We start from the raw sequence: 26,730 nt of genomic DNA, 5'->3' as shown, positions 1-26,730 counted from the left end.
TACCACTTGGGTGAAAACCAGTGGTATGGTGCTGACAAACCTTGAACCATAATCGGGCGAACCGGGATTCGAACCCACAATCATAGGTACGCAAGGGACGCAACTCTGCACAGCGAATCGCGGTGCCTTAGACGACTGATTCCCTATCCCAAGTTGAATAGTGTATCGCTACATATCTATATATATACGTGACCTGATTGAGAAGTTTGTCATGCGGTGACATAGCATAGAGCCTACATGCACACTGGTGTATGTTTGATACAAGGGGGTCCTGTTCGACAGCCTTAATGCACACTGGTGCATGTATGATACAAGGAGGGTCCTGTTCGACAGCCTTAATGGGATACAGAAACACACACAGCATGTTCTCCTGTGATGTTGGTAAGCATTTAATGTCATTCGTCGTCATATTGTTTGGTTTCACGTGTTGAATAGTATATATCGCGTGACTGTATAGTATCGCTTTTGACATGTCATCTCATACAGATTCGGAAGGAATGTCTATCGTAACTGGCTTACCGTGACCGACAACATTATAAGTTGTAGCAGGATCACTCGGGGTACATGGGGTTTTATGCGTCGTTAGGTTTTATAGTTTAAATATGACATTGTAAAATATCAAAAATAAATTCAAAACTGATAGAAAACAACTGCGTTTGAGCTGAGGGGAGCTTGCGCTAGGTCACGTGACATCACTTTGCTCGCAAAAAACATGCGTTTTTTTTGCTTTTAAGCGGGGTATAACGGATTTATTCTGCCTCTCCTTTTCAATCTGCAAATGCACAGGGACAATTGGTGTCATTCAAAACAAGGGAATCCATTGCCATCAATTATATCAATGATGCGTCAAATTTGGAAATGCTCTCCACACGTCCGTCATAAAACGTTTTGAAAGCTTTGCTGATGCCTTGAATGTTGTAGCCTTGATCAAACAACTTTTGATAGTCGCGTGATGCCTTGAATGTTGTAGCCTTGATCAAACAACTTTTGATAGTCGCATGATGCGCTTTGATGTAATGAGCAACGTCCCATGCTAATGGATCACGATGAGAAACAATCAACCAAAATGACCTCTGATCCATTTCACGCCTCTTCTGACAAGGATAATTTGCTGGGGACAGAGTCTAACTCGTGCCACCACATGGTATAGCTGTTGTGTTCATAGTGATTGCATGGGGCTGTTGTGGGAGTGTTTCATAGGTTATAGTTCAATAGGTCAAGGCTACGAAGTTAACAGTATAAGTAGAACATAGTGTGTGTTGTCCTGGGATATGCTGATAACCAAACCGGTGTCTGCTAGATTATAGACGTGTTTATGAAACATGTCGACGTACAGTTAACTACGGTTATAACGAACATGCTTATAACGAACTGATGGATATAACAAATTTATTTTTTTGGTCCCGGCAATGCTTTATATATGCTTATAACGAACTACTGTTATAATAAACCAAAATTGGCCGTCCCTTGAGTTCTATTCGTATTTCGGGCGTCAGACCACCCTGTGCAATATACACCACGATCAGGGCCCTGATAGATCGTTGCCGAACACAAGCGGCATATTAAAAAAACGTTTGACATGTTTCAGTATACGAGTCGTTTCACTTTTTCCGGGTAATACTATCACAACAACATGGAGCAGACACTGCTTACCCTCAACGCCCGTTACTGGTTGCCGGGAATGTACACACCGTGTACTGAAGATAGCAACCGTCGTAACGGATATGCCCTTATCTTTGTTGTTTGTTTGTGACTTTTGGTATGGTTAAATATTGGAACATAAATGTTGTGAATGAAGAAAATACACTATTCTAAAACACTGTCGAACATAGTATTTCGTGACATGAGTTTTCACAAGGCTGTATTTGTAACTTGAACATGTGTGGACAAACACGTTAGGTATGTTTTTTAACTGTGTTTATGTATTCTAGATGGCCATTGGGTAATTTTAAATTTGATTTCTCCTTACCTAAATTATATTTGCAAAGATATGGACAAAACTGTGTGAACACTGCATGTGTGTTAGAAGTAGACACAATAGGTTGGGCAGCATGCATAAGTTTTGACAACTATAGGTGACTATTTATCACGTTGTGTGTAAACAGTACGGAAGACGAACCCCACTATACACAGCAGACAGATAAACAATACATAGGATACGAATAGAGACATGGATCACAGCTACTGTTAATAGTGTAAAAGTGTGGTTTGGCTTTAATAATGTATGGTTTGATAGACATCTACGTATCGCTCACCAAACAGGTCAAACAGAGATTCTGTCAATGTTGCATCCTGGCGTCCAGTGAACAGTGTTACAGACATCCTGCCTATAATATGTGTTCGATCCCAGACACCTACATCATGTGCCGACCCGTGAAGATCCGGGGAAGAGTAGGTCTTCAGCAACCCATGCTTGCCGTAAAAGGCGACAATGCATGCTGTAAAAGGCGACTAACGTCTTGGATAATAAAAATGCTTAGAACCATACACGTTTCGGAGCACAGTGTAAGTCTAGCACTAGGCATTGTAACCGGTTCCAGAAGTCAGCGGATCTCTCCACACACTAAAGCAGTTCTTCAATGACGCCGGTTGTCGTTGTCCCTCTATACCCTCTACAAAAGCAAGCTCCACGTCAGGAATACACTATTTTTTTATTTTAAATGCAAGCTCTGTGGGTTAACGTCATCAAGTCACGAATATTTCCGCATCAAGTCACGATGATGATTTAATTGAGGGCAAGTTATAGTTATAACATCCTTGTGAAGTTCACGTGATTCAGGAAACGAAATCCATTGCTCTCTTGTTGTCATCCCACACACACATCGTTTGTCATGTGCAATGTGTAGTTTCAGATATTGGGAAAGCAGGTTAGAGTTTGAGTAGGTTAGAAATACGGAAAATATAACCAGTCTGACTCGAGGGATTCAACTGAAGTGCGTGGGGATTACACACATCACATCGTCATTCACCTTATGTTCCTGTGTGTATCCTGGCAAGTGAGGGTTGACCTATAGCAGTAGAAACCTCCACAGAAGGCCACACTGGGTGAACCTATAGCAGTAGAAACCTCCACCGAGGGCCACACTGGGTGAACCTTTGAACGCTGAATGAAAGTATGAGCGTCATTTTAGGTGTTGATTTAATAACTATATTGCAAATATTCATCAGACTTCTCGTAGGAGTGTGCAGAAGTACAGGCCTCACCCCCGTGTACAGTGTGTAGAAGTACTCGCCTTATATGCGAGGATAGTGTCAGGAAGTACTGGCCTCACACCTCGGGTACAGTGTGTAGAAGTACTTGCCTTACACCCTGTGTACAGTGTGTAGAAGTACTTGCCTTACACCCTGTGTACAGTGTGTAGAAGTACTGGCCTTACATATCGGGTACATTGTGTAGAAGTACTGGCCTCACACCTCGGGTAGAGTGTGTAGAGGTACAAGCCTCACACCTCGGGTACAGTTTGTAGAAGTACTGGCCTCACACCTCGGGTACAGTGTGTAGAGGTACAAGCCTTACACCTCGGGTACAGTTTGTAGAAGTACTGGCCTCACACCTCAGGTATTGTGTGTAGAAGTACTGGCCTCACACCTCGAGTACAGTGTATAGAAATACTGGCCTTACATCTCGGGTACAGTGTATAGAAGTACTCGCCTTACACCCTGTGTACAGTGTGTAGAAGTACAAGCCTTACATCTCGGGTACAGTGTGTAGAAGTACAAGCCTTACATCTCGGGTACAGTGTGTAGACGTACAAGCCTTACATCTCGGGTACAGTGTGTAGAAGTACTGGCCTTACATATCGGGTACATAGTGTAGAAGTACTGGCCTCACACCTCGCGTACAGTGTGTAGAGGTACAAGCCTCACACCTCGGGTACAGTTTGTAGAAGTACTGGCCTCACACCTCGGGTACTGTGTGTAGAAGTACTGGCCTCACACCTCGAGTACAGTGTATAGAAGTACTGGCCTTACATCTCGGGTACAGTGTATAGAAGTACTCGCCTTTCACCCTGTGTACAGTGTGTAGAAGTACAAGCCTTACATCTCGGGTACAGTGTGTAGAAGTACTTGCCTTACACCCTGTGTACAGTGTGTAGAAGTACAAGCCTTACATCTCGGGTACAGTGTGTAGAAGTACTGGCCTTACATATCGGGTACATTGTGTAAAAGTACTGGCCTTACATCTCGGGTACAGTGTGTAGAAGTACTGGCCTCACACCTCGGGTACAGTGTGTAGGAGGGCATACCTAACGCCTCGGGTACAGTGTGTATGAGTACAAGCCTTACATCTCGGGTACAGTGTGTAGAAGTACTGGCCTTACATATCGGGTACATTGTGTAAAAGTACTGGCCTCACACCTCGGGTACAGTGTGTAGGAGGACATACCTAACACCTCGGGTACAGTGTGTATGAGTACAGGCCTCACACCTCGGGTACAGTGTGTAGGAGTACAGACCCCACACAACGGAACAGTGTGTAGGAGTACAGGCCTCACACCTCGGGTACAGTGTGTAGGGGTTCAGGCTAATCACCGTGGGTACGGTGTGTTGGAGTGCAGGCCTCACACCTCGGATACAGTGTGTAGGAGTACGGGCCTTACACCTCGGATACAGTGTGTAGGAGTACAGGCGTCACACCTCGGATACAATGTGTAGGAGTACAGGCCTCACACCTCGGGTAAAGGGTGTATAAGTACAGGCCTCATACCCCGGGTACATTGTGTAGAAGTACAGGCGTCACACATCGGATACAGTGTGTAGGAGTACTGGCCTCACACTTCGGGTACTATCTGTAGGGGTACTGGCCTCACACCTCGGGTACAATGTGAAGGAGTACAGGCGTCACACATCGGATACAGTGTGTAGGAGTACTGGCCTCACACCTCGGGTACTGTCTGTAGGGGTACTGGCCTCACACCTCGGGTACAATGTTAAGGAGTACAGGCGTCACACATCGGATGCAGTGTGTAGGAGTACTGGCCTCACACATCGGATACAGTGTGTAGGAGTACAGGCCTCACACCTCGGGTACAGTGTGTAGGGGTACAGGCCTCACTCCTCGAGTACAGTGTGTAGAAGTTCAGTTCTCACAATTCGGGTACTGTCTGTAGACGTACTGGCTTCACAATTCGGGTACAATGTGTAGGAGTACAGGACTCACACCTCGGGTAAAGGGTGTAGAAGTACTGGCCTCACACCTCGGGTACAATGTGTAGGAGTACAGGACTCACACCTCGGGTAAAGGGTGTAGAAGTACAGGCCTCACACCTCGGGTACAATGTGTAGGAGGCCATACCTAACACCTCAGGTACTGTCTGTAGAAGAAAAGGCCTCACACCCCGGGTACAATGTGTAGGAGGACATACCTAACACCTCGGGTACAGTTTGTAAGAGGACATACCTAACACCTCGGGTACAGTGTGTAGGAGCACATGTCTCAGATATCGGGTACAGTGTGTAGGAATACAGACCTCACACTTCGGGTACATTGTGTAGGGGTACAGGCTAACCACCCTGGGTACGTTGTGTTGGACTTCAGGCCTTACACCTCGGATAGAGTATGTAGGAGGACAGGCCTTACACCTCGGGTACAGTGTGTCGGAGTACAGGCGTCACACCTCGGGTACAGTGTGTTGGAGTACAGGCGTCACACCTCGGTTACATATCGGGTTTCACCGAAGTGGTAAACGTCTGAAACCTCCATCACTTCAGGCTTTCCTCCTATATTAAGCTGACGCGCCGCGATATAACTGGAATACTGCTAAAAATGGCGTTAAACCCAACCAGCTCACTCACTCACTCACTAGGATATGTAGGATTATCTGCCAAAATTAAACAAATGGTAAATCATTCTACTGTCATTCACGCGAGGTAATTCTGAACCTCTGCTGGTAATATGGAAGGCGTTACAACAACTGCATCACAATGAAACCCTGCCTGACAAGTATTCTCCATGTTTCTCCCTGGTCATTTCCTTGTGTATTGTAATAGTTCACGATGTCCATCACAGTATAAGGTTCTCTTTTGCACTTTAACTACGATCTAAGTTTCATCATTCTCTTCCATGACATTGGTACATTGATTAGGACGCCTCTATGTATAAACCCGTGAAGATCCGAGGAAAAATAGGTCTTCAGCAACCAATAATTGCCGTAAGTGACGGCAGACTAGATGGGGAGGTCAGGCTTGCTGTCTTGGATGATACATGTCATCGTATCTCACTTAAGGGTCACTATGTCAATCACTGGATTGTCTGGTCCAGACTCGATTATCTACAGACCGCCATCAAAGCAGCAAAGAAACGAACAAACAAACGAACCTTATTTCATATATTTTACGAAGTATTTCTTAACAGTGAGTCGACTGTTAAACATTAAAGTCCATTCTTCCCTATGTACTTTCAGCCTCACAAGTGTATGGACAGACGAATTGTGAATGGGGAAGATATGGAGAACAGTGCGAAAAAGCCTGTCCTGAACATTGTACTGTCAATGAAGCCAGGAAACTCCAGCACTGCCACAAGTTGACGGGGAAGTGTTCTGAGGGATGCATGCGTGGTTGGCATTGCGATATGTGTGATCTACCTTGTAGCAGCCACTGCCAAAAGAACACATGCAACCAGCAGAATGGTCTGTGTAGTTTTGGCTGTGATGGAACCTACAGAGGAGACTTCTGCAACATCACAACAGGTAGGAATGTCTACTGTGTCATTCGGGACTTGCATGTTCTTAAAAGTTAGCGAGTTTGGTTTGCCGTTTCTGTGAACATTATTACAGTTATATCACGGCGTGTCAGCTTGATGTGGAGACGCCCATCACTTTGGTGAAAACTTTGAGCATGAGTATGGTACTGTCAAAACTAGAAATATACACCAGGGTTCAACTATCATAGTTTTCTGTGAAGCCTCCGGGCTATGCCTTGTACGAAAGGTCACCAGTACCATTATATGAAAGTTTTCTTTTGATTTTACAATTTGACAAGGAAATATGAATTAATTAATGAGCTGCCATTCACAAATAAGTACAAATTTGACATTTAACTGGGGTTGGCATATGTTCAAAAAAGAACTCGAAAGCAATACTCCGGCTTTGATCATATTTACAACATGCTTCGATTAACATGCTTGATATTTAAAATATTGTTTGATAATAATAATTATAATAATACTTGATTGACCTAAGATCTGTAAGTTCTTTTTGTTTTGTTTTCATAAGTAGTGGTCTCAACGCACTCAACGTCACCGACAGATGCCTCAACACCACGGGCATCTACCCCTAGGCCTGGGAAACACACGGACCTAGTCGTGATTATTGTCCCCATCATCATCATAATCTGCCTTGTCACAGTCGCAGTGGTGGCATTTATAGTGTGAGTGTAGACCTGACAGAATAACGCATCCATAAATAACGGTATGGTTATTCACGAGATACACTTTACCCAGATCTTCACGGTCGAAATTTCATTCCCATCCGTTGGTATTGTACGAAACAATTGTTCCATTAATGAAGGGAATATTCCGTGTTCTTGATTTTTTACTAATATCACACCTACGAGCAAAGATATTCATATTTAAGCACTTTATTCATCGTTTAAATTGAATTCCAACTGCTCTAATAATTGTGATTCTTTGCAGGATAAAACGGAAAAAGGGAAGAAATAACGGCGATGACAGGTAATACCAAGACCAATGATTATGCAAAGATATCACGTCACGAAGGCTAAAATGTCTTTACTTTCATATCTCCATAATCTTTTAGTTTCTGATATAACATGCAGCTCACGTCGTTCATGGTATGCATCATCATAATATGAGGCTGGGATAAGAGAACAGTATTCCCTGATATTATGTTTTACTTCACTGATTGTATGTTTAACACAAGAGTCATCCATCCATTGTAGTATCCATTGTAGTTGTGAACTTTTTTATATTTACAGGTCCCCGGAAGACAGTAAGTATATTAAAGTAACTTGGCTTCTGCTTAAATGTACAATGGGTGTACTTTTTCAAATATAAGAGTTACGAGTTTGGAGGTAAGGTGAACTGGGGACTGAACGTCGCAATTTATATTGTTACACTGATGTAGAGACGTACATTCACGTGCATTCTTACGCCCGTCTGACAGTCAGAAATCAGGAGGCTGTTATAGTTCTGGCCCACTAAGATCCGAGTATTGAGCCCTCAGCATGTAGCGCCAGGCAGAGTAACGCAAGTACTATATTTTAACACAGTTTCGTTATGACTAGGACAGGGATCGTACCACCGACCTTCTGTTGGACCACAGACGCTTTACCATGTATGAATGGATCACCAAAATGAATGATTCAACATCAAATTGAACTTCATGACTACAGTGGCTTTGGGGATACCCCACCTGTATAACCTTGTTATTCGTCAATGCAGTTTATATGACCTGGATATATAGTAGTTAATAATGTGTTCATATTTTTTACTGGATAACATCTCGTATTCAACTTCAGGTATTGTGTGTTTAGCCATTTGTTCAGTTGTTTATCTGATCTGATCTGGACATCTTCTATGTTTTAGTTCCTTTAATGGAAAGGAGTGGAGCGGCCTTTAGCAGTGAGTATAAACACAGCAAAAAAAGTGTAGGTTTCCGTCTTCCGGAAACCTTCCGGAAACCTTCCGGATACCTTCCCATTTTGGATCCGGCCCGGATACCTTCCGGAAACCTTCCGGAAACCTTCCATAAAAAATGTCAAAATTTGGGGGGTGCATTTTGTTCACTTAAGTGTGAAACACATAAAAAAATTAACTTGAAAATACCAAGCAATTTGAAGGTTGTTGAAGGCATCTGGAAGGTTTCCGGAAGGTTTCCGGAAGGTATCCGGAAGGTATCCGGATGCAAATTTTCTTCATGACTTGCTTCTGGTAAATAATGTTAGCCTGTGCATTACAGGTACCTGTTGTAATATTCTGTGTTATTTTAATGGTAAATATCCTCCTAAAACATTTTTGGAGAAGAAAATTGTTCAATTTCATATTTTGTCCTTTTCGGATGTTAATGGTATTTAATGAACAAACATCAGTTCTTGTATAATGATATCCTTAAATTTCATGTCCAGACTTCCAGTTTGTACTGAGAAAAAGAAAAAGTTACAGGTACCTGTTGTAATATTCTGTGTTATTTTAATGGTAAATATCCTCCTCAAACTGAGATATGTGGGCATGCATTGTTCACAAGTTGTTTTGCGACATGGGTCCAATGTGTGAAGCTTTTTGCTGGTGTCCGCCACCATGATATTGTTGCAATATTGCTAAAAGTGGCAAAACAGCATTCTCACTCACAAAAAAATGGAAAGTCATTGGCTATGTGCTTTGGCATTTGGCCCTGGTGAGATTAACAGATTAGTTTGGAACGGTATCAGTACTTGTTATATCGGGACAGTGTAGTTTCATGGGAATATAAAACAGAATACAATTGTCCCAAATTGGTGCATAAGACTAATGGCATCCATAGAAAACACCTAAATAAAGTACAGAAAAAATATCAATGTCATTTGTCTACTAAGGTGGAACTACAACTTTTGTTAAGTATTTATAGTAGGAAAACATTCAGGGCATTAGTACATTTCATATTTGTTCAGCACCTATGTTATGGCTGATCAGTATTATATATCTTTATGCTAATGAAGCAAAACAAATCATGTTTTTGGAAAAAAATATTATTTATTGATTATATGGCATTTCATAGGTACATATCACAAATTGAAATTTGATCAAGCAAGAAGAGGAACTAGCATAAAGTAACCAGTGGTGTTTGCAAGGCCTTACAGAACAGACGCTTCAATGCCATTTTCTAAATAAACAAATTAGTCAAATCTCAGAAGAATTTTATTGAAGAAAAATATCTAAAGTCAATTATGTTTCTGCAGTAAACCACAAAAGTCATTCAGATTTGTATGGTCAGCATCGGTGTACACAACCTGGACATAGTCACAGTGCTTTGGCATAAATTCATTCAGACTTCATTAGTGTCATAATAAAACCACCTACAGTCACACTGATGTGGCATTATTCATTCAGAATCATCACTTTCTGAGGTGAATCTGTTGGTTGTTATCAGGAGTACTGTTCATCTTCCGGCGAGTCCCTTGTCTGAATTGTGTGAGCAAGATCTTCTTAAATGTAGCTGGTGTGAGATTGTGAAATCCAGGTACCTGAAACATTTCATAACATCTTTAGAAACTTGTTAGTCAAAAGTTATGAAACACACACATATTTACAAATGTTTAAAGTTGTTTTCTCAAACAGTGAGGTATTGACAATTTATCTTGCAACTGATATTTAACCAATCTTTGAACATGTAAATAAGCCATTGCAAACAGTAAAGTGTTCAGAAAATACAAAAATGTATCCGGTCTTCTAAAACAATACCACAAGGTTCACCTGAATTTTGGTTGAGTGTTTGCATTACATCAAAATGTAAGGAAGGGTAAACAAGACTATGAAAAACTAAGTTACATAGGTTCTTATACATAAATACATAAATGCAACTATTCATAATTATCAAAACACATGTCATGTAAGTGATCTCAAAATACAACATAATGAGCGAGTGAGTTGGTATAGTTTCATGCAGCTTGTTAGCAATATTCCAGCTATGGGCTTCACACATTGTACCCATGTGGTGAATTGAACCCGGGTTTCAGAGACTGTTTCACCCACTAGGCTACCCTTGCACACCAAATACAAAAGAAAGTATATTAGGAATTCAGACAATAGATATTCTCACCAAATTCATTAATTCATTAATGGAAGCTATATTGAAATTCAAATTTTGACAAATTAGGATGAGACTGTAGAAGCATTTATCTAAGTTATTATGGATATTAAATATCTACCGTTAATTGGTAGTCCATCATAGACAGTGATAAGAAATTCAACTGAAAAGTACAACCTGAACCATCAACTAAAAACTATGTATTTTACATTAAAGGGGCCGGTCATGTATTACCGGTATGTTCTCATTCATTTTTGACACAACCCTCCCTGAAAGAAAATGCAAAGCACTTTATATTTTATTGTCCATTTTGTCAAAAGTCTCCCCTAGAGACTCTCACATTTTAGGGTGACCCTCCCTGTTTGTTCTGATCTGAATTCAAATATTCATGACTCATTATCATATTTTATCATTCATCCTATCTTTTTTGAAAATTAACTAAATAAAGATTAACTATAACATGCAAATCTGCCAAAATATTGGCCTGGCAAAGTTTAAATGAATCATACTTACTGTTATAAAGTTTTGGATCCATCGTCTGTTTCTAAATACAGTGAAACCCAACTTTGACTTGTGTGGCATTGTTGAATCATCTACCCAATGTTCTTTATGCATTGATATGCATCTGCACAGAGTGGTCAAAGTCTGTGTCTGACACATAGTGTGCTACAAGGGAGACATCAGTTTGTGTCTAGCCAAACTGTCTGATAATCTCAAGGGCTGCCTTGGTAGCATCAAGGGATGTAGCTAATCCTAAATAAACATAAAACAAGTGACATCATCTCTTCTACAGAACACATGATCAAAGCCTGCCCCACCTTTGATGTTTATTACCTTGCTACTCTAAAAACAGCTAATTAGCAAAATGAACTCAATGTCAAATCATTGTGGACTAGGGATTAACAGGGCAATTAGTGTCGGGTGGGTATTAGTACTTGCAATTGTCTGTTAATTACTTAATTGAGTAGTGACGGCTTAGTCAGTTGTGCCTTTACAAATGTTATTCAACTTATCGAGTCAGTTTACTATGTACCATGCTTCTTGGGACCAAGGAAATGTATCTTGCTGGATAACAGTTTTTTTCTAATTTATCAGAGATCAGAAATAATAATAATGACGTTTTTGATGTGCATTTCTTTGTTGTGTTCACTAGGATGATGGTGATGGTGTTTGAATTATTAGACACTATTTATTCCAAAAGAGGAATAGGGTTGGTGAAGAGGCAAAGCTTATTTGAACAACATATATATTGATATACAGAAACTGTACAACAAACAGATTAACTGTATCTACAGTTGAAACTATCATGATGCAAATTTTCACTGAATCAAAGTCATATCTTTTCAAGACTCAGATCAGGTTGTAGTGATTGAAGGTCACATTAAACTTGCTAATTTCAAATCATTCATCCCACACTTATGATTTGGTTTGTTGTTTTATGCCGCACTCAAGCAATATTCCGGCTATATGTAAATAATCAAGTCTGGACCAGACAGTCCAGTGATTGACATCATGAGCATCGACCCACACAATTGGGATCAATGACATGCATCAACCAAGTCACCGAGCCTGATCGCAACCTGATGGCGTTAGTCAACTCTTTAGACGAGCATTGTCGCCCGTTACGGAAAGTATTGGGTTACAAATATCCCTTGTAAAACCTTTCAACATGTTCAAATGACACATCGAAAGGACATTGTGAAAAATTGCACCATGTTAGGATTCTTAAATACAGTTTCAGCTTGACATTGAGTACTTTAAACTTTAAAGTGAAAAATACATTCACAACAGTCGGTGAGTAAATTGGAGTAGGGGAATAATTTCGAAGGTAAACTTGTTTCAACGTTTAACAACTACATGCATTTGTGTTTGTATGAGACGATGTGTGTTTAATTCCATATATTTTACTTCAAAGCATGTTATCACAATAAATTGAGTCGGGTATCGGATAAGTTGGAGTAGAGGCTAATTTCTATTGTAAACCTGTTTTAACATTTCACAATTATTGGTCTTTGCAAGTTATCATTCCTAGTTTAAATTCATTTATTTTACCAAGGTAAAAAAAAAAATAAGGTGTCATTTTCGTCAAGTAATAATCGCCGTTTTCGCTTTCGGCGAGTATTTCGCCAGTCAGTGCTGTTTTGCTAAGGTGTCGTTTCAGCTATAACCCGCTTATTGCACATTATTAGTTTCAATTTATATTTATAATCATTTTAACCACTGTAATAAGTAAAAAAATGAAATAAAAGTATATAGAAAATAAACAAGCACTTGTTATAAAATGTGCATCCGCAGGCAATATTTATAAGATAATCCTGCATGTAGCTGTGGCCATCACACTGAAGATGCACTTCACTTCTTTTTCATATGTCCAAATTACAATGATTTAAGACAGAATATGTACTATTATGTTAAGGGATATGATCTAAATTCAATTCTATTAGGTAATCCTGAAAGGACGTCAAAAATAAACTTAGAAATTCTTAAATCAGTAGAAGACTACATTCAGCTATCCAATAGGTTTTGTGATTGTACATAGCATCTTAAATTTATAATACTATTCCTTGCCGTATATTGCAGTACACTATTACTACTAAAAATGCGACCTGACAGCGCCGACAACGTAGTTTCTATAATTAGAACATGTATATAATTGTATTCCTTGACTGTACTTTTGTCATATCATATTGTATTCTAATTCTGGAGCGGTATTCAAATAAGTTTTTGCTTGTTTACCCATCCAGTTCACATATAAATGTTTAAAACAATATTTAGTAAACAAATAATTTAAACTCATGCAACAACATAGCGTGTGAAGACGATAGACCACTGAAAAGAGCATATATATGCACATCCAATGACCCCTGACATCACAAGGCATTGTTTTGCCAGGGTGTCAGGCAACAGAATACTACGAATTACATCACAGGGTACTGTGACCTGTTTGAAAAGGTACTGTATTCTAAAGGTAGGCCCAAAATTCTAGACAATCCAGTGATTGATATTGTGAACATCAATCCACACTGTTAGATGGTCACTGTCAGATGCCATGAACCAGGTCACTGAGCCTGATCACCTGATCTATTAGGTTATCTCTTATGGGTGAGGCTAAAACGGCACCTCAGCAAAATGTCACTGATTTCTCCAACGAAAACAGCACCTTGATTTGGCAAAAAGGGCTACTAATTGTTGTCTGTTATCTGGAGAGACATGTTGATTCCTGGCCGAAATATATATAAATGAAATTTCTATAAAATTACTATTTATTTCCTACATACTAAAATAAATATGACATATATAGTATACCTGCTGTCCAGTTTCTTGACATTTTCGCCAGACTCAGGTTCAGCTTGACATTGAGCTAATCTGAGTAAAGCTACTTAAAACTTCAAAGCATGTGATCTTTCAATGATAAGTTTAGTTGCACCTCCCAATCAGAATCATGAGTAAATTTGAGCAGAGGCTAATTTCTAATGTAAACTATTTTTAGGTGACTAACATTTAACAATTATTTGTGTTTGCAAGTTTAATTGCATTTATTTTACTTCAAAGAAATCAAAGCATATTATATTTTCACAATAAGTTTAGTTGCATCTCCAAATCAGAGTCGGCAAGTAGATGCTAGTTTTTAATGTAAACCTTTTTGAAAATTTCTCAGTTATTTGTGTTTACAAGTGACCATGCAAGTTTAATTTCATGTATTCGGGCATATTCAGACCCAAGGTAAAAAAAAATAACAAGGTGCTGTTTTCACCAGGCAATAGTAGGCGAGGTACTATTTCCCTTTATAGTTTTACCCTCTCTTACACCTAGCATAGGTTGATGGGGACCAATTCCAACCCGGAATCCCCAAATGAGTGGGTATGGTTTTACGCTGTTTTTAGCAATACCACAGCAAGGGACACCTGACATAGACTTCACACATTGTACCCATGACAAGAATCGAACCTTGGTCTTCAGCACTTCAACCACTATGCTACCCCACCGCCAAAATTCCCAACATGATAAAGTTGTTATCACGGTATTCTTCAACAAGTTCAAGTGAAAATATCCATACCTTTCAAATGTCTTATCTTCCACTTCACTATGTTCACTGTTGCAAAACTCCTGTCATTTAATTTGTTCTTGATTATTCACACCTGCAAAAGTAAGTTTAGTCGGTACGGTATGAACTAAAAAATGAGTCACTATAGAGTATCTAGATAAAGGAATACAAGTAAGCAAACATATTTCTACATCATATACATTAGCAAGGATTAACATAAATTAGGTAGATTGCTTATCCTACAAAAATTAAATCACACATTTACTAACATATATAACACAGAATAAGTGGCTTACAGAAGATAAATAACTTTAATACGTGATCAATATGATTAACATATTCCTTACCTGAATCAGAGACCATATAACAGTCTATGTATTATGGTCTCTGTCTGAATATGTCACATCTTCAGCTCCCTGCAATCGAGGTTGTGAAACATTTCTGCTATAGGAATATTACATCCGCTGGGATATCCCTTGTCACACTGCCTGGCATGGTAGGCAAACGCATATTCCATACACCACATAGGTATACTTCCTAATACACACTGTCGAAATCCCCGCGGCTCCCAATATGGCCTGTATGAACTGTAATCGGCCAACCTCGTCTCTTTCCGTAACTGCTGCAGAAATGACCGCTCGTCATTCGTGACCAACTCGTGTTATTCCGGGACAAGCAAGTCTACCCATAATTCCCTGTATGGCCGAGGGCGCCATTTTGGAACACAATTGTAAACAAACACTCAAACCTCGTGTACTCGATGTACACCGTGATGCTTGATTGCGATATGCTTACCTCGTGTATGGATACATTGTTCTCAATCACCCGTAACTCGGAAATCCCGGTCGAAATCCACCTGAGCCATCCACAACGAGGACGTCAAGTATTTCGAAAACTCGATTGACAGCCGAAGGAAGGAAGAGCAGCTTGCAGATGCCAGGTATGTAGCAGGGCTTCGAGACATAATGTTCCATGATTTCTATACAGAGATCTTATGGAATGGATTGATTTAGATATTTTCCTGATCTCCATGTTACTACTGTAAACGTCAAGGGCCTTTTAGTTTTGTTGTTTTCGGAAACCCTTTGTTATTATTATGATCAAGTGTTTGTTGTGACATGGTATTTCTATTTGGGCTTGCATAAGAGCTACAGTTGCAGGACTTTTAAGGGTCGTGTCCTTATTCTCAACATAACGCTGGGATTTGATGATGAGGGTTAGTTACCAAGGGTATAAATCTGGCAAAGTGCATGTCAAACAAAACGTGGCATTCAATTCCAATCATGTGTTGCCACCTGAACCACCTGAAAGTGAGATATGGATTACAATGAATAATGACAGATTATCAATCTTTAACAAATTCACACTGAAACATTGAAAGGATAAAGACAAGTTAGTTGTTTTCTGTTTCAGCATGTTCAGGGTTTGTGGGGAGGTTCACAGACATCCTCAGGGAGGATACCAAGTATTGAGTGAGTATTTTTGTTTGTGATAAATACAAACTACATGTATTCATCATGGTATATTTCAATGTAGTGTGAAACATCACACTCACAATAGTCCAGCTCTGTGATGACAGCCTGTAAATAATTGAACATGGACCAGGCAATCTAGTGATTGTTATTTTCAGTAAAGATCCATGCCCTCAGAGTATGATGACAACCTAGTCTGACCACTCAATTCATTAGTTGATAAGTGTTTGCAGTGGTAGAAACTAACACTTTCAGTCCACTAGTCCTAAAATGATAGCATATAGCAAAACCTTTAAAATGTCAAAATGACTAGTGCCAATTTCTAACCCTGGTGTTTGGATGTTGTGTTTGTGTGTGTATGTATGAGTGTATTTAGGTTGGTTTGTTGTTTAACGCCGCACTCAGCTGTATGATGGCGGTCTGTAAATAATCGAGTCTGGACCAGACAACCCAGTGATTCATATCATGAGCATCGAGCCACGGAATTTAGATCAATGACATGCATCAACCAAGTCAGAGTCTGACCACCCGATCCCGTTAGTCACCTTTTACGACAAGCACAATGGCCTTTTACGGCAAGCATGGGTTGCTGAAGACCTAGTCTACCCCGGAATCTTCACGGGTCGAGTGTATTTAACTTAAATCATGAATCCTATACTTGTTTCTCTGTGCTTTTACAATGTAACCCAAATTTTCTCGGGAATAATAAAGTATTCTCTTATTTATATCATTTCTGAACAAAGTGTCATATCAAGGTTAGATCTCTGTCAAAACAGTGCCATGGAAAAGCCAAACAAATAGCCTAGAAATAAAAGTAAATACTGCATTGCATTAATCTGCATTTCAAGAAAATGTGGCAATAATTCATGGAATGATATTCAACATGGTGAGGATCTCTCTGCATTGTCGAACAAGTTATTTCCTATGTAATGTATGTGTTGAATGACCCTGACTTTGTTGTCAAAATATTGTTTTAACATTTGTTAAATATGGGGATAAATGTCATCTCTGAATGTTTGACATGAATTATTATGATTAGGGTAGTTCTAAGTCGGAATCACTTCTCATTTGAATCAAATGTACAACATGTACAGTTTGGACATTTTTGTGATGTGAATGCTACTTATGTTTGTAGAATGTCCGGATGAATAAAAGAGACAGTCATCCGTGCAGCATCAATGCAAAGAAAGACCATAGAAGAGCAACAGTGAGTGGTAAATATTTTGAAATTATTCTGTTTGGTTCATATGGTTATTTTGCAAATATGTCTTCAGTTTGTTCCTTATCGCTGTAGGCACGGATGTCCTATTATCTAAGGCACTACAATTTTCTGTGCAGAGTTGCATCTCTTGGGCTTAGCAGAAACCTATAGTCATGGGTTCAAATCCTGGTTCTCCCCGATTATGTTGCTAGGTTTGTCAGCATTATACACATACTCGTGGGATTCATCAAAGACCTGCATCACTTAGGACTTTCTTCCCACATCAAACTAACATGCGGTGATATATCTGGAATACTGTTCAAAGCAGTGTTAAAGCCAAATCATTTATTTAACACTGCATCCAGCAATAGTTTGGCTATGTGACAAGGATTGTGAATATATATTTTTCCATGTTGATGAGTTGAAACAATCACTAAATGACATCTCTTAAAAAGATTCCCAGCATTCCAAGCCTAATTAATAGATAAGGTTGTGATTGAGTAGGCTCATTGATCACATGTAATCATACCACAGTGATGTGGGATATTGTCCATAATAGTTATCATCGGTTTGTCTGGACCGAGTTCATAACATTAGTCACTGGTTTGTCTGGTTGAGATTTGAGATGTGATTATCTTAAATGTTTAGCATATAGACTCACATATGACAACTTAAGTGATTTTGCTGCCTTCTATCTGTAAGTACATGTGGCAACAATTCTTTTTGATTGCTAAAATCTTTTTACATAATGCTGCAGAAACTGAAGTCCTGCTTGAGATCCCTGGATGAGTACTCCAGGTTGACAGTCTGGAAGGACCAGACAAGGGAGTCCTAAACAGAGGCTGCACCCCTTCAGATATCAGAGGTGATTTGCAGACAGCGACGATGAGGGTCCTGTTATTTCAATGGAGGCCGACCGAGAAATAGTATGCCAAATGGTACTGGGACACACAAAGGCTGGTCTGGCTAATGTGAGAAGACCAACCAATGCCAAGCTGGAGTGGAATTCTTCCAGGACATTCAGGAAATTCTTGTAAACACTTGAAAGGAATGATAAATTGGACTTATTGTCTTTAAATGTGGACCCAAACACCAAATGGAAAGTTCACAATTCTACTAACACAATGCAGCAGAGATAGAGTCTAACTGGTATCCCCTCATCCTGGTTCCTGTTCATCCATGGCAATATAGAAAGAAAAGGAGGATTGAGGGAAAGTAAGTCATCTGAACTGGTGAACATAATCCGTAGGTACTGTCAAGCGAACAGTTATCACACTCTGTTATGAGTATTGAAGAATAGGATGAAATTGCATACTGCATCAGGAACCATCATGTGAACACTGTTCAATGTGCGATATACTATAGGCATATGAATAAAAGAAATTGATAATTTGATTGTTGCTTATGTTTCATTTGCCAGCTGTGTAAATGGGGATGTTTCATGATTTTGCCTCAGTTTATAAGCCACACTTATCTTATGAAACCATGCATTGCTTGGGCATCTCAAGATAAATAACACATGTTTCCTTTGCTCTGAAAATGTCTGATGACACATTGATCTGTTATGTCAAAGGTTAAAGTCACAACCAGACAAAAAGTTTGTTTGTGGTCTAACTCTTCCTTTGGGCAGGGGTCGAAGTTGGAAAAAGGTCGTGTGTGATCTATATATACTACATTTTCCCTTAAATTGCCTTTTCTACAGAAGTCTTAGTAACTCTTATACATATACTGGTTACATTACTTCCATATTTTGGTCAATGATATGTTGAATTCTACCAAAGGACTGCATATTTGGTTTATGTGCTGGATAGCTCTTTGAAATGTTTTTGAAATATTTATCACTGATATTGAAGGTCAAATTCACACTCAGAAGTGATAACTCATGAGGGGTTGAAGTGTAAGATCAAGGAAACAGTGAAGGGGTCATTCATAAAGTATTTCTGCAATTATAACTAAAATGCCTATTTCTGGAGATATTTGTGAAGTATTAAGCACATCGTTGTTATATTATTTGAATGCACATATATGTGCAGTGGTTACAACTCCAGTGTCAAATTAACTGTCAATCCCTTTTAATAAAATAATTCACAGTAACTGAGGAAGAGCTTACTGTAGTACCATAAAACTAGGGTGAGGCAAATGTCAATGAAGTTAGTATTTTGGATATAACAAGTACATGTACCGTTACAAATAGTCTTATTATCATCTCACTAGGACCAAAGGCCCAAGTGAGCACATTGTCAATGACTTTTTCTTTTTCTCAGTACAAACTGGAAGTCTGGACATGAAATTTAAGGATATCATTATACAAGAACTGATGTTTGTTCATTAAATACCATTAACATCCGAAAAGGACAAAATATGAAATTGAACAATTTTCTTCTCCAAAAATGTTTTAGGAGGATATTTACCATTAAAATAACACAGAATATTACAACAGGTACCTGTAATGCACAGGCTAACATTATTTACCAGAAGCAAGTCATGAAGAAAATTTGCATCCGGATACCTTCCGGATACCTTCCGGAAACCTTCCGGAAACCTTCCAGATGCCTTCAACAACCTTCAAATTGCTTGGTATTTTCAAGTTAATTTTTTTATGTGTTTCACACTTAAGTGAACAAAATGCACCCCCCAAATTTTGACATTTTTTTTGGAAGGTTTCCGGAAGGTTTCCGGAAGGTATCCGGGCCGGATCCAAAATGGGAAGGTATCCGGAAGGTTTCCGGAAGGTTTCCGGAAGACGGAAACCTACACTTTTTTTGCTGTGAAATTATATCATATTTCAGCTTGATATTAATCACTTGCTTGATAAAGGTAGCAGACTACAAAGAATAATAAAAAGAAGTTGGTTATACATTGAACGTGTCTTGGCGTCTGGCAGATTGCTGAATGTCATTACCTCGTATCACTTGTTCATAAACAAACAATGATTTGAATCAAGTAGACCAAAACTGTATCATAGGCAGAAACAATAAGATCGACAGACATAATTGTTCACAGAGATCAATCGACCTTCCGTGAAAGTGACAAAACCAACAATGACACCCTACATACGTGTGTAGCGCTATATATACGTACATGGTCCTCTTTTTGCTTTAAGTGTATATTTTGACATGGACATTCTGAAGTCATACATCACCACATCTGTTTTTTCTGAACTGTACATGAGTGGGTATGTGAGTTGTGGTTCTTATTTTTTTACCAGAATTGGGACATGGTCTGGATGAACAACGCGTGGAGCCAGGTACATACAAACTGCTTTTCACACTGTAGCATGAGTTATAACAATTGTATTGAACAACGTACATATATCCAAATCAAATGTGATATATAATGTGATGACAATATAAATAGCATTGATATAATAATCTCACTTGATGTGTATTATTTACATTTCAATTTTCTTTACATAATCGTTTTCTTCCTGTACAGATCCAATTGACCGAGAGATAAACAATACACGAACATTGTTTGTGGAAACTGAAATCTTTAAGAAAGTGAGAGAAATGTTGGCGACGTTCCATCATGTGACCATCTGTGGTGCTCCGGGTGAAGGTAAAACATCCATGGCCCTGATGCTGGGTGCTGAATACAGGAAGCAGGGGTATGAGCTGCTACTGGTTGATGATCTCTTACAAGTAAATTTGTCTGACTGGCATGGCCATGATGTATGTGTGATATTTGATGACATATTTCAGAAGGCAGGGTCCCATATGGATGTGCCTCGTTTTAAACACCTTCTGTATGACCTCCATCTGTACCTAGCACAGTGCAAGGACAGGTCTGAGAGACGATATGAGAGTATGCAGCAGGAGTCGGGAGAGGAAGAAAGAAGAGACAATCAGTCAGACATGTACCTCATATTCACCACAGAAACCTCCGCCCTAGAACATGCAATGTTAAAACTTGAAGGTCATCCAATCTGTTTTTTCAGTAACTCTACAGAAGCATCATTGTCTTATACACCGGAGGAGAAGAAAGAAATATGGTTGAAACATAAACACCATTACAAAGGCAAAGCAAACGTCGATGAGATCGAACTTGGTGCATGTGATAAACAAACTGTTGGATTTCCTCTTGTATTCAAATTGTTCTCCAGTTGTGCTGCCTTTCAAAAACACCAAAAGCGTTTTTTTGAAAATCCCGTATCATGTCTAAAACTTGAATTCAACACGGTTATAAGTCGATTGGATAACCAGTCAGCTGCCCTAATCCTGGTGCTCCTGTGTGACGGGCAGCTGAACCTCAGTCACCTGGAGACTGAATCTGACAACCCAGACCTGGAGGCCCACATCAAGTCAGCTCTGTCCTTTGTGAAGACATCAACCAGACAAGATGTAGCTGAGGCTGTCAGAAGTTTATGTGGATCCCTTTTGACAGAAGGAAACATAATATCATTTTCCCATTCGATGATTTATGATGTCTGTGCTTCTGTCTTGTTCAGTATTGATCCTGAGTATTTCCGTAAACATTGTAGTATTAAGTTTCTCTTTGAACATGTACAGGATCAGCAAGCAGACATTGCTCCCGTCAATGAACACCAGCTCATCATTCCTTTCTCAGGGGCCTACAGTGGAACCATTGTTGACAGAATGGCTGATTGTCTTGCCAGTGGTTCTTTAAGTGGATACATCATGCATCCCATATGTAGAAGAAAGGAAATAGTTGACAGATTATCTCAAAAGATTAAAGATCTAGCTTTTCTGTCTCATGATGCCATGCACAACATCTTCCATTACGCCTGCTTCACTGGGAACAAGAATATCCTGAAGCAACTTGTTCGTCACTGTGACATCAATAGTCGTGGGTTGAATGGCTGGACGCCAGTTATGTACGCAGTTGTCTCTGGACAGGTGGGTAGCCTGAAACTCCTGGTGAAACACAACGCTGATGTAAGACTATGTGACAACAACAATAACAGCTTATTACATCTGGTAGTTGAGAATGGGACAAAGTCCAGTGTAGAATATCTACTTAAAGAATTGAAATGTGACATCAACACTCGAGGAATGCACGGCTGGACACCACTTGTGTGTGCAGTGTTTGATGGGAAGAAGGATGTTTTGGATGTTCTTTTGAAACACAAAACTGACGATAGATTAAGAGATACAAACATCAGGAATGCGATACATCTGGCATGTGAGTGTGGGATTAATTCCATTGTGGAACGCCTGCTGCAATTAACGGATGTGAATGCCACTGGTAAACATGGCCAGATACCCATAATGTGTTCTGCATCATCTGGAAAGAAGAACACGTTCGACCTTCTTTTGTCAAGAAAGGCCAACATCAACCTGACTGATGATGACAACAACAGCCTCCTTCATGTGGCTTGCAAGTCGGACGATACATCAATTTTAGAGTATCTACTTACACAGCTTGACATCAATAGGCCAGGAAAACATGGCTGGACTCCGGTAATGAAGGCAGCTGTGAATGGAAGGAAGGATGTATTTGACCTGCTTGTGAAAGAGAAAGTGAATATTGAACTGACTGATGACAGTGGTAACAATCTCCTCCATCTTGCATGTCACGGCGGAAATGTCTCCATTGTGAAATACCTACTCCCACAGTTTAACATCAACAGTCGTGGAGGCAATGGCTGGACGCCAGTGATGTATGCCGCTGTCAATGGAGACAGCGATGTGTTCCGCCTGCTTGTGTCAAGGGGGGCTGATCTCTCCCTGGAAGATGACTACAACAACTCTGTATTTCATTTGGGATGTATCGGAGGAAACAGAACCATAGTGAAAGATCTACTGCCAAAAGCTGATAAGAACAGTCAGGGAAACCTTGGGAGAACAGGGGTTATGAAGTCTGCTTGGGCAGGCAATGCTGATGTTTTCAAACTTCTTGTGTCAAAGAAAGTTGATCTCACAACAGTTGATGATAACAATGATACTATACTTCACCTTGCCAGTCAGGGAGGAAACTGCTTCATTGTTGAAGACTTGATAGAGAAACAGTTTGACATAAGTTGTCGTGGGAAAAACGATTTCACATCAGTGATGTCTGCAGCCTGGTCTGGAAAGAAAGACGCATTTGAACTACTTTCTTCAAAACAAGATTCCATGTCTGCATACAATGTATATCGTGACACAATACTTCACTTGGCATGTGAAGGCGGAAATATATCCATTGTACAATCACTTCTGTTGAGAATAGATGTTAACATTCGGGGAAAGAATGGCCGGACTCCAGTCATGGCTGCAGCTGTGGCAGGGAAGAAGGATGTGTTTGACTTTCTGATTTCAAAGAAAGCTGATCTCACTCTGACTGATGACAACAAAAACAACATTCTTCATCTTGCATGCCGAGGTGGAAATACGTTCATCATAGAGAATTTCATACCACTGTTTGACATGAACAGCCCTGGAGAACATGGATTGTCACCATTAATGATGGGAGCTCTCAGTGGGAAGAAGGAGGCTTATGATCTGATCGCAGCAGAAGGGGGCAATCAATTATTAACTACCTCTGAAAATGATAATGTCCTTCATGCAGCCTGTCTTGGGGGTAATCTAGCCATTGTGAAGGAGGTGATTGTGATCTTTGACATCAACACCAGGGGAAATAATGGCGAGACTCCTCTGATGCGAGCAGTCTGTGGAGGCCACATTGCTGTGTACAGATACTTGATGTCCCGAGGTGCTGACCATACTCTGGTGGACAAAGACGGACACACTCTACTACATCTTGCATGTCATCACGGAAAGCTTGCAATGTTGAAACATATCATAGCTGATTTTGATGTCAACTCAAAGGACAATATGGGCCTCACACCTGTCATGACGGCTGTACTGCACAGAAAAGCTGCAGTTGTCAAATACCTGACAAATAGAGGCACGGATCTGACTTCAGTTGACAACACGGGAGACGATGCCCTTACTCTCGCCCTGAAACTCGGTAACAGACAAATCATAAAACAACTGGACAGAAAACAAGTCAAGCAGGTGGCACCGTGGAATGAGCTAATGAAGTCCCTGGTCAGGGGTGAAGTAGTTTTCCTGAAGACCTACAGTCAAGGGAGTCCTGACCTGGTTCAGACAGATCATGATGGCGACAGTTTACTACACCTCGCCTGTCGAGGAGGCAACATACAATGTGTGGAGTATCTGCTCCCATCCTATGACATCGATGTCCAAGGTCGCTATGGCTGGACACCGGCGATGATGGCGGCTGTTTGTGGACATGCTGATGTCTTCCAGCTACTGGTGGATCATGAGGCAGATATCTTCCTGGAATCACGCACAGGAGAGAATATGCTCACAATTGCTCGGCGTGGAAACAACAAAGAAATAATCACACAAATAGAGAAACATGATTGGAATGAAAGTATTCCATGAACATTAAATCTGAGCAAAGTATTGAATTCTTCATTTATATTGAACTTACATCTCCATATGTTTTTTTGCAATAACGAATGGAAAGGAGAGTGACAGACCCATGGGATAACGTCACAGCGACAAATCAGCCTGTGTATCCTTGTTTGTTGGAAGCATGATACTCACATATGTGTTTATGTGAACAGCACACATTGATTGCTTTGCGATCAGGTGCTACACAATCGCGTTTGTCAACCGTAAATAATAATGGTTATGCAATGCCACGAGTAGGGTATTCATTTGAAACTGCAGCATGGTATCTCAGTGAGCCAGCACTATAAAATCGGACTAAGCAATCACACACGATCATGCACGTCGCCATATTAGTGCAATTACTCTGAACGCGTCGTTAAACCCAATGTCACCGCACCTCACCACACATTTGGCACAACACCTTATTTCGCTCTATGTATGTCTTGAACTATTTGTATGCTGTTCAATTGGATCACTCATGTGCATGTAAATATGTCTCGGGGTAATGTACGGAGAGAGTGTACACATTTCTATGTTATACTTATTGTTGAAAGTCATTTTGAGATACACATGCCCTGTTTAACTACTAGAAACAAAGGCCACTCACATTTTTCACAGTCCCATTGTTTTCAAGATTTACAGTATTACTCGGATACCAAATGCTCTTAGATATTAGTTGAACCATTTTAAAATACCATGAAAATGCCTACCAAGTGAATGTTATTTGGGGAATGTTTTTCATTATTTGTGCATTTATAGAAGGAGAATATTCATAAATTGTATAACATATTGTAGCCTAGCTAGAAGCTCAATAAAATATTTTCTTTTAAACAGTTTTTAACTAATGTATTCTTGGTTCAGAACTATCGCAATGTGTTGTGCAATAAGTTGTGGAATGTGCTGCGCAATGTGTTGTGCAATGTGTTGCACAATGTGCTGCGCAATGTGCTGCGCAATGTGTTGTACAATGTGTTGCGTAATGTGTTGTTCAATGTGTTGTGCAATGTGCTGCGTAATGTGTTGTGCAATGTGTTGCGCAATGTGTTGTGCAATGTGCTGCGCAATGTGGTATGCAATGTGTTGCGCAATGTGTTGTGCAATGTGTTGCACAATGTGTTGTGCAATGTGTTGCGCAATGTGTTGTGCAATGTGTTGTGCAATGTGTTGCGCAATGAGTTGTGCAATGTGAGTGAGCGAGTGAGTTGAGTTTTAACGCCGCTTTTAACACTATGCCAGTATATCACGGCGTGTCAGCTTAATGTGTGAGGAAAGCCCGAAGTGATGCAGGTCTCAGACCTTTACCACTTCGGTGAAACCCACGAGCACGGGTATGGTGCTGACAAACCTAGAAACATAATCGGGGCGAACCGGGATTCGAACCCACAATCATAGGTTTCTGGCGTGCCCAAGCCACGCAACTCGGCCTAGCGAACCCCCTCATATGCTTGTTTTGCATGTCATTGTCCGGGTATGATGACCAACTCTTTTTCGAAACACTACTGTTGATGCAAGAAGGTAAAACTTTAAAATTCACCTCCGAATGGAAACGAAAACCAGATCAGAAAGAAAACGACATACCAACAATATCGATGAATTGCAATTCAATCTAGATACATCAAATGATATATGAATTAAAAATGAAATATTGAAGGAACATAAAGCGGCAAACACCGAACTGTGAGAAATTAATTATATCGAAACAGAAGGAATATTCATGCGATCTCGACAGAAAGGATAGAATTACGTCTTATCTTCAGTAGGGTTTAGCCAAGCTGGAAACAAGGAATGGAAATACATGTACCCTAACTGAAACGAAAGAGAGTGCTCATGCTATCAACCACTAGTTTACCTAGCCAGACTCGATTGTTTACAGCCGCCATAGTATGTCTCTAACAGCAGTGTAACAAGC

The 26,730-nt window shown here is 40.0% G+C and overlaps 1 protein-coding gene and 2 long non-coding RNA genes across 3 annotated transcripts; 2 read left to right on the top strand and 1 right to left on the bottom strand.

Annotated features, from left to right (window-relative positions):
* Positions 1-250: 250 nt before the first annotated feature.
* On the top strand, positions 251-24,846 carry LOC139460904 (serine/threonine-protein phosphatase 6 regulatory ankyrin repeat subunit B-like). The gene is made up of 8 exons (XM_071242378.1): positions 251-381; positions 6,405-6,689; positions 7,215-7,368; positions 7,634-7,672; positions 7,936-7,949; positions 8,546-8,581; positions 20,669-20,707; positions 20,896-24,846. The coding sequence occupies exons 1-8, from the start codon at positions 252-254 to the stop codon at positions 24,807-24,809; spliced, it is 4,611 nt and encodes a 1,536-aa protein (XP_071098479.1). The 5' UTR covers position 251; the 3' UTR covers positions 24,810-24,846.
* LOC139460962 (uncharacterized) lies at positions 9,699-15,593 on the bottom strand. The gene is made up of 3 exons (XR_011652847.1): positions 15,135-15,593; positions 14,800-14,881; positions 9,699-10,179 (listed from the first exon to the last, which is right to left on the bottom strand). It is a non-coding gene; the product is annotated as an uncharacterized lncRNA (long non-coding RNA).
* Positions 15,468-18,834, top strand: LOC139460970 (uncharacterized). The gene is made up of 4 exons (XR_011652857.1): positions 15,468-15,727; positions 16,201-16,259; positions 17,395-17,473; positions 18,218-18,834. It is a non-coding gene; the product is annotated as an uncharacterized lncRNA (long non-coding RNA).
* Positions 24,847-26,730: the final 1,884 nt, after the last annotated feature.

This window comes from Haliotis cracherodii, unplaced genomic scaffold, assembly GCF_022045235.1.
Source record: "Haliotis cracherodii isolate W230 unplaced genomic scaffold, xgHalCrac1.p SCAF_14, whole genome shotgun sequence".
Lineage (NCBI taxonomy): Eukaryota > Metazoa > Mollusca > Gastropoda > Lepetellida > Haliotidae > Haliotis > Haliotis cracherodii.
This window is presented reverse-complemented; position numbering and strand designations above follow the sequence as displayed.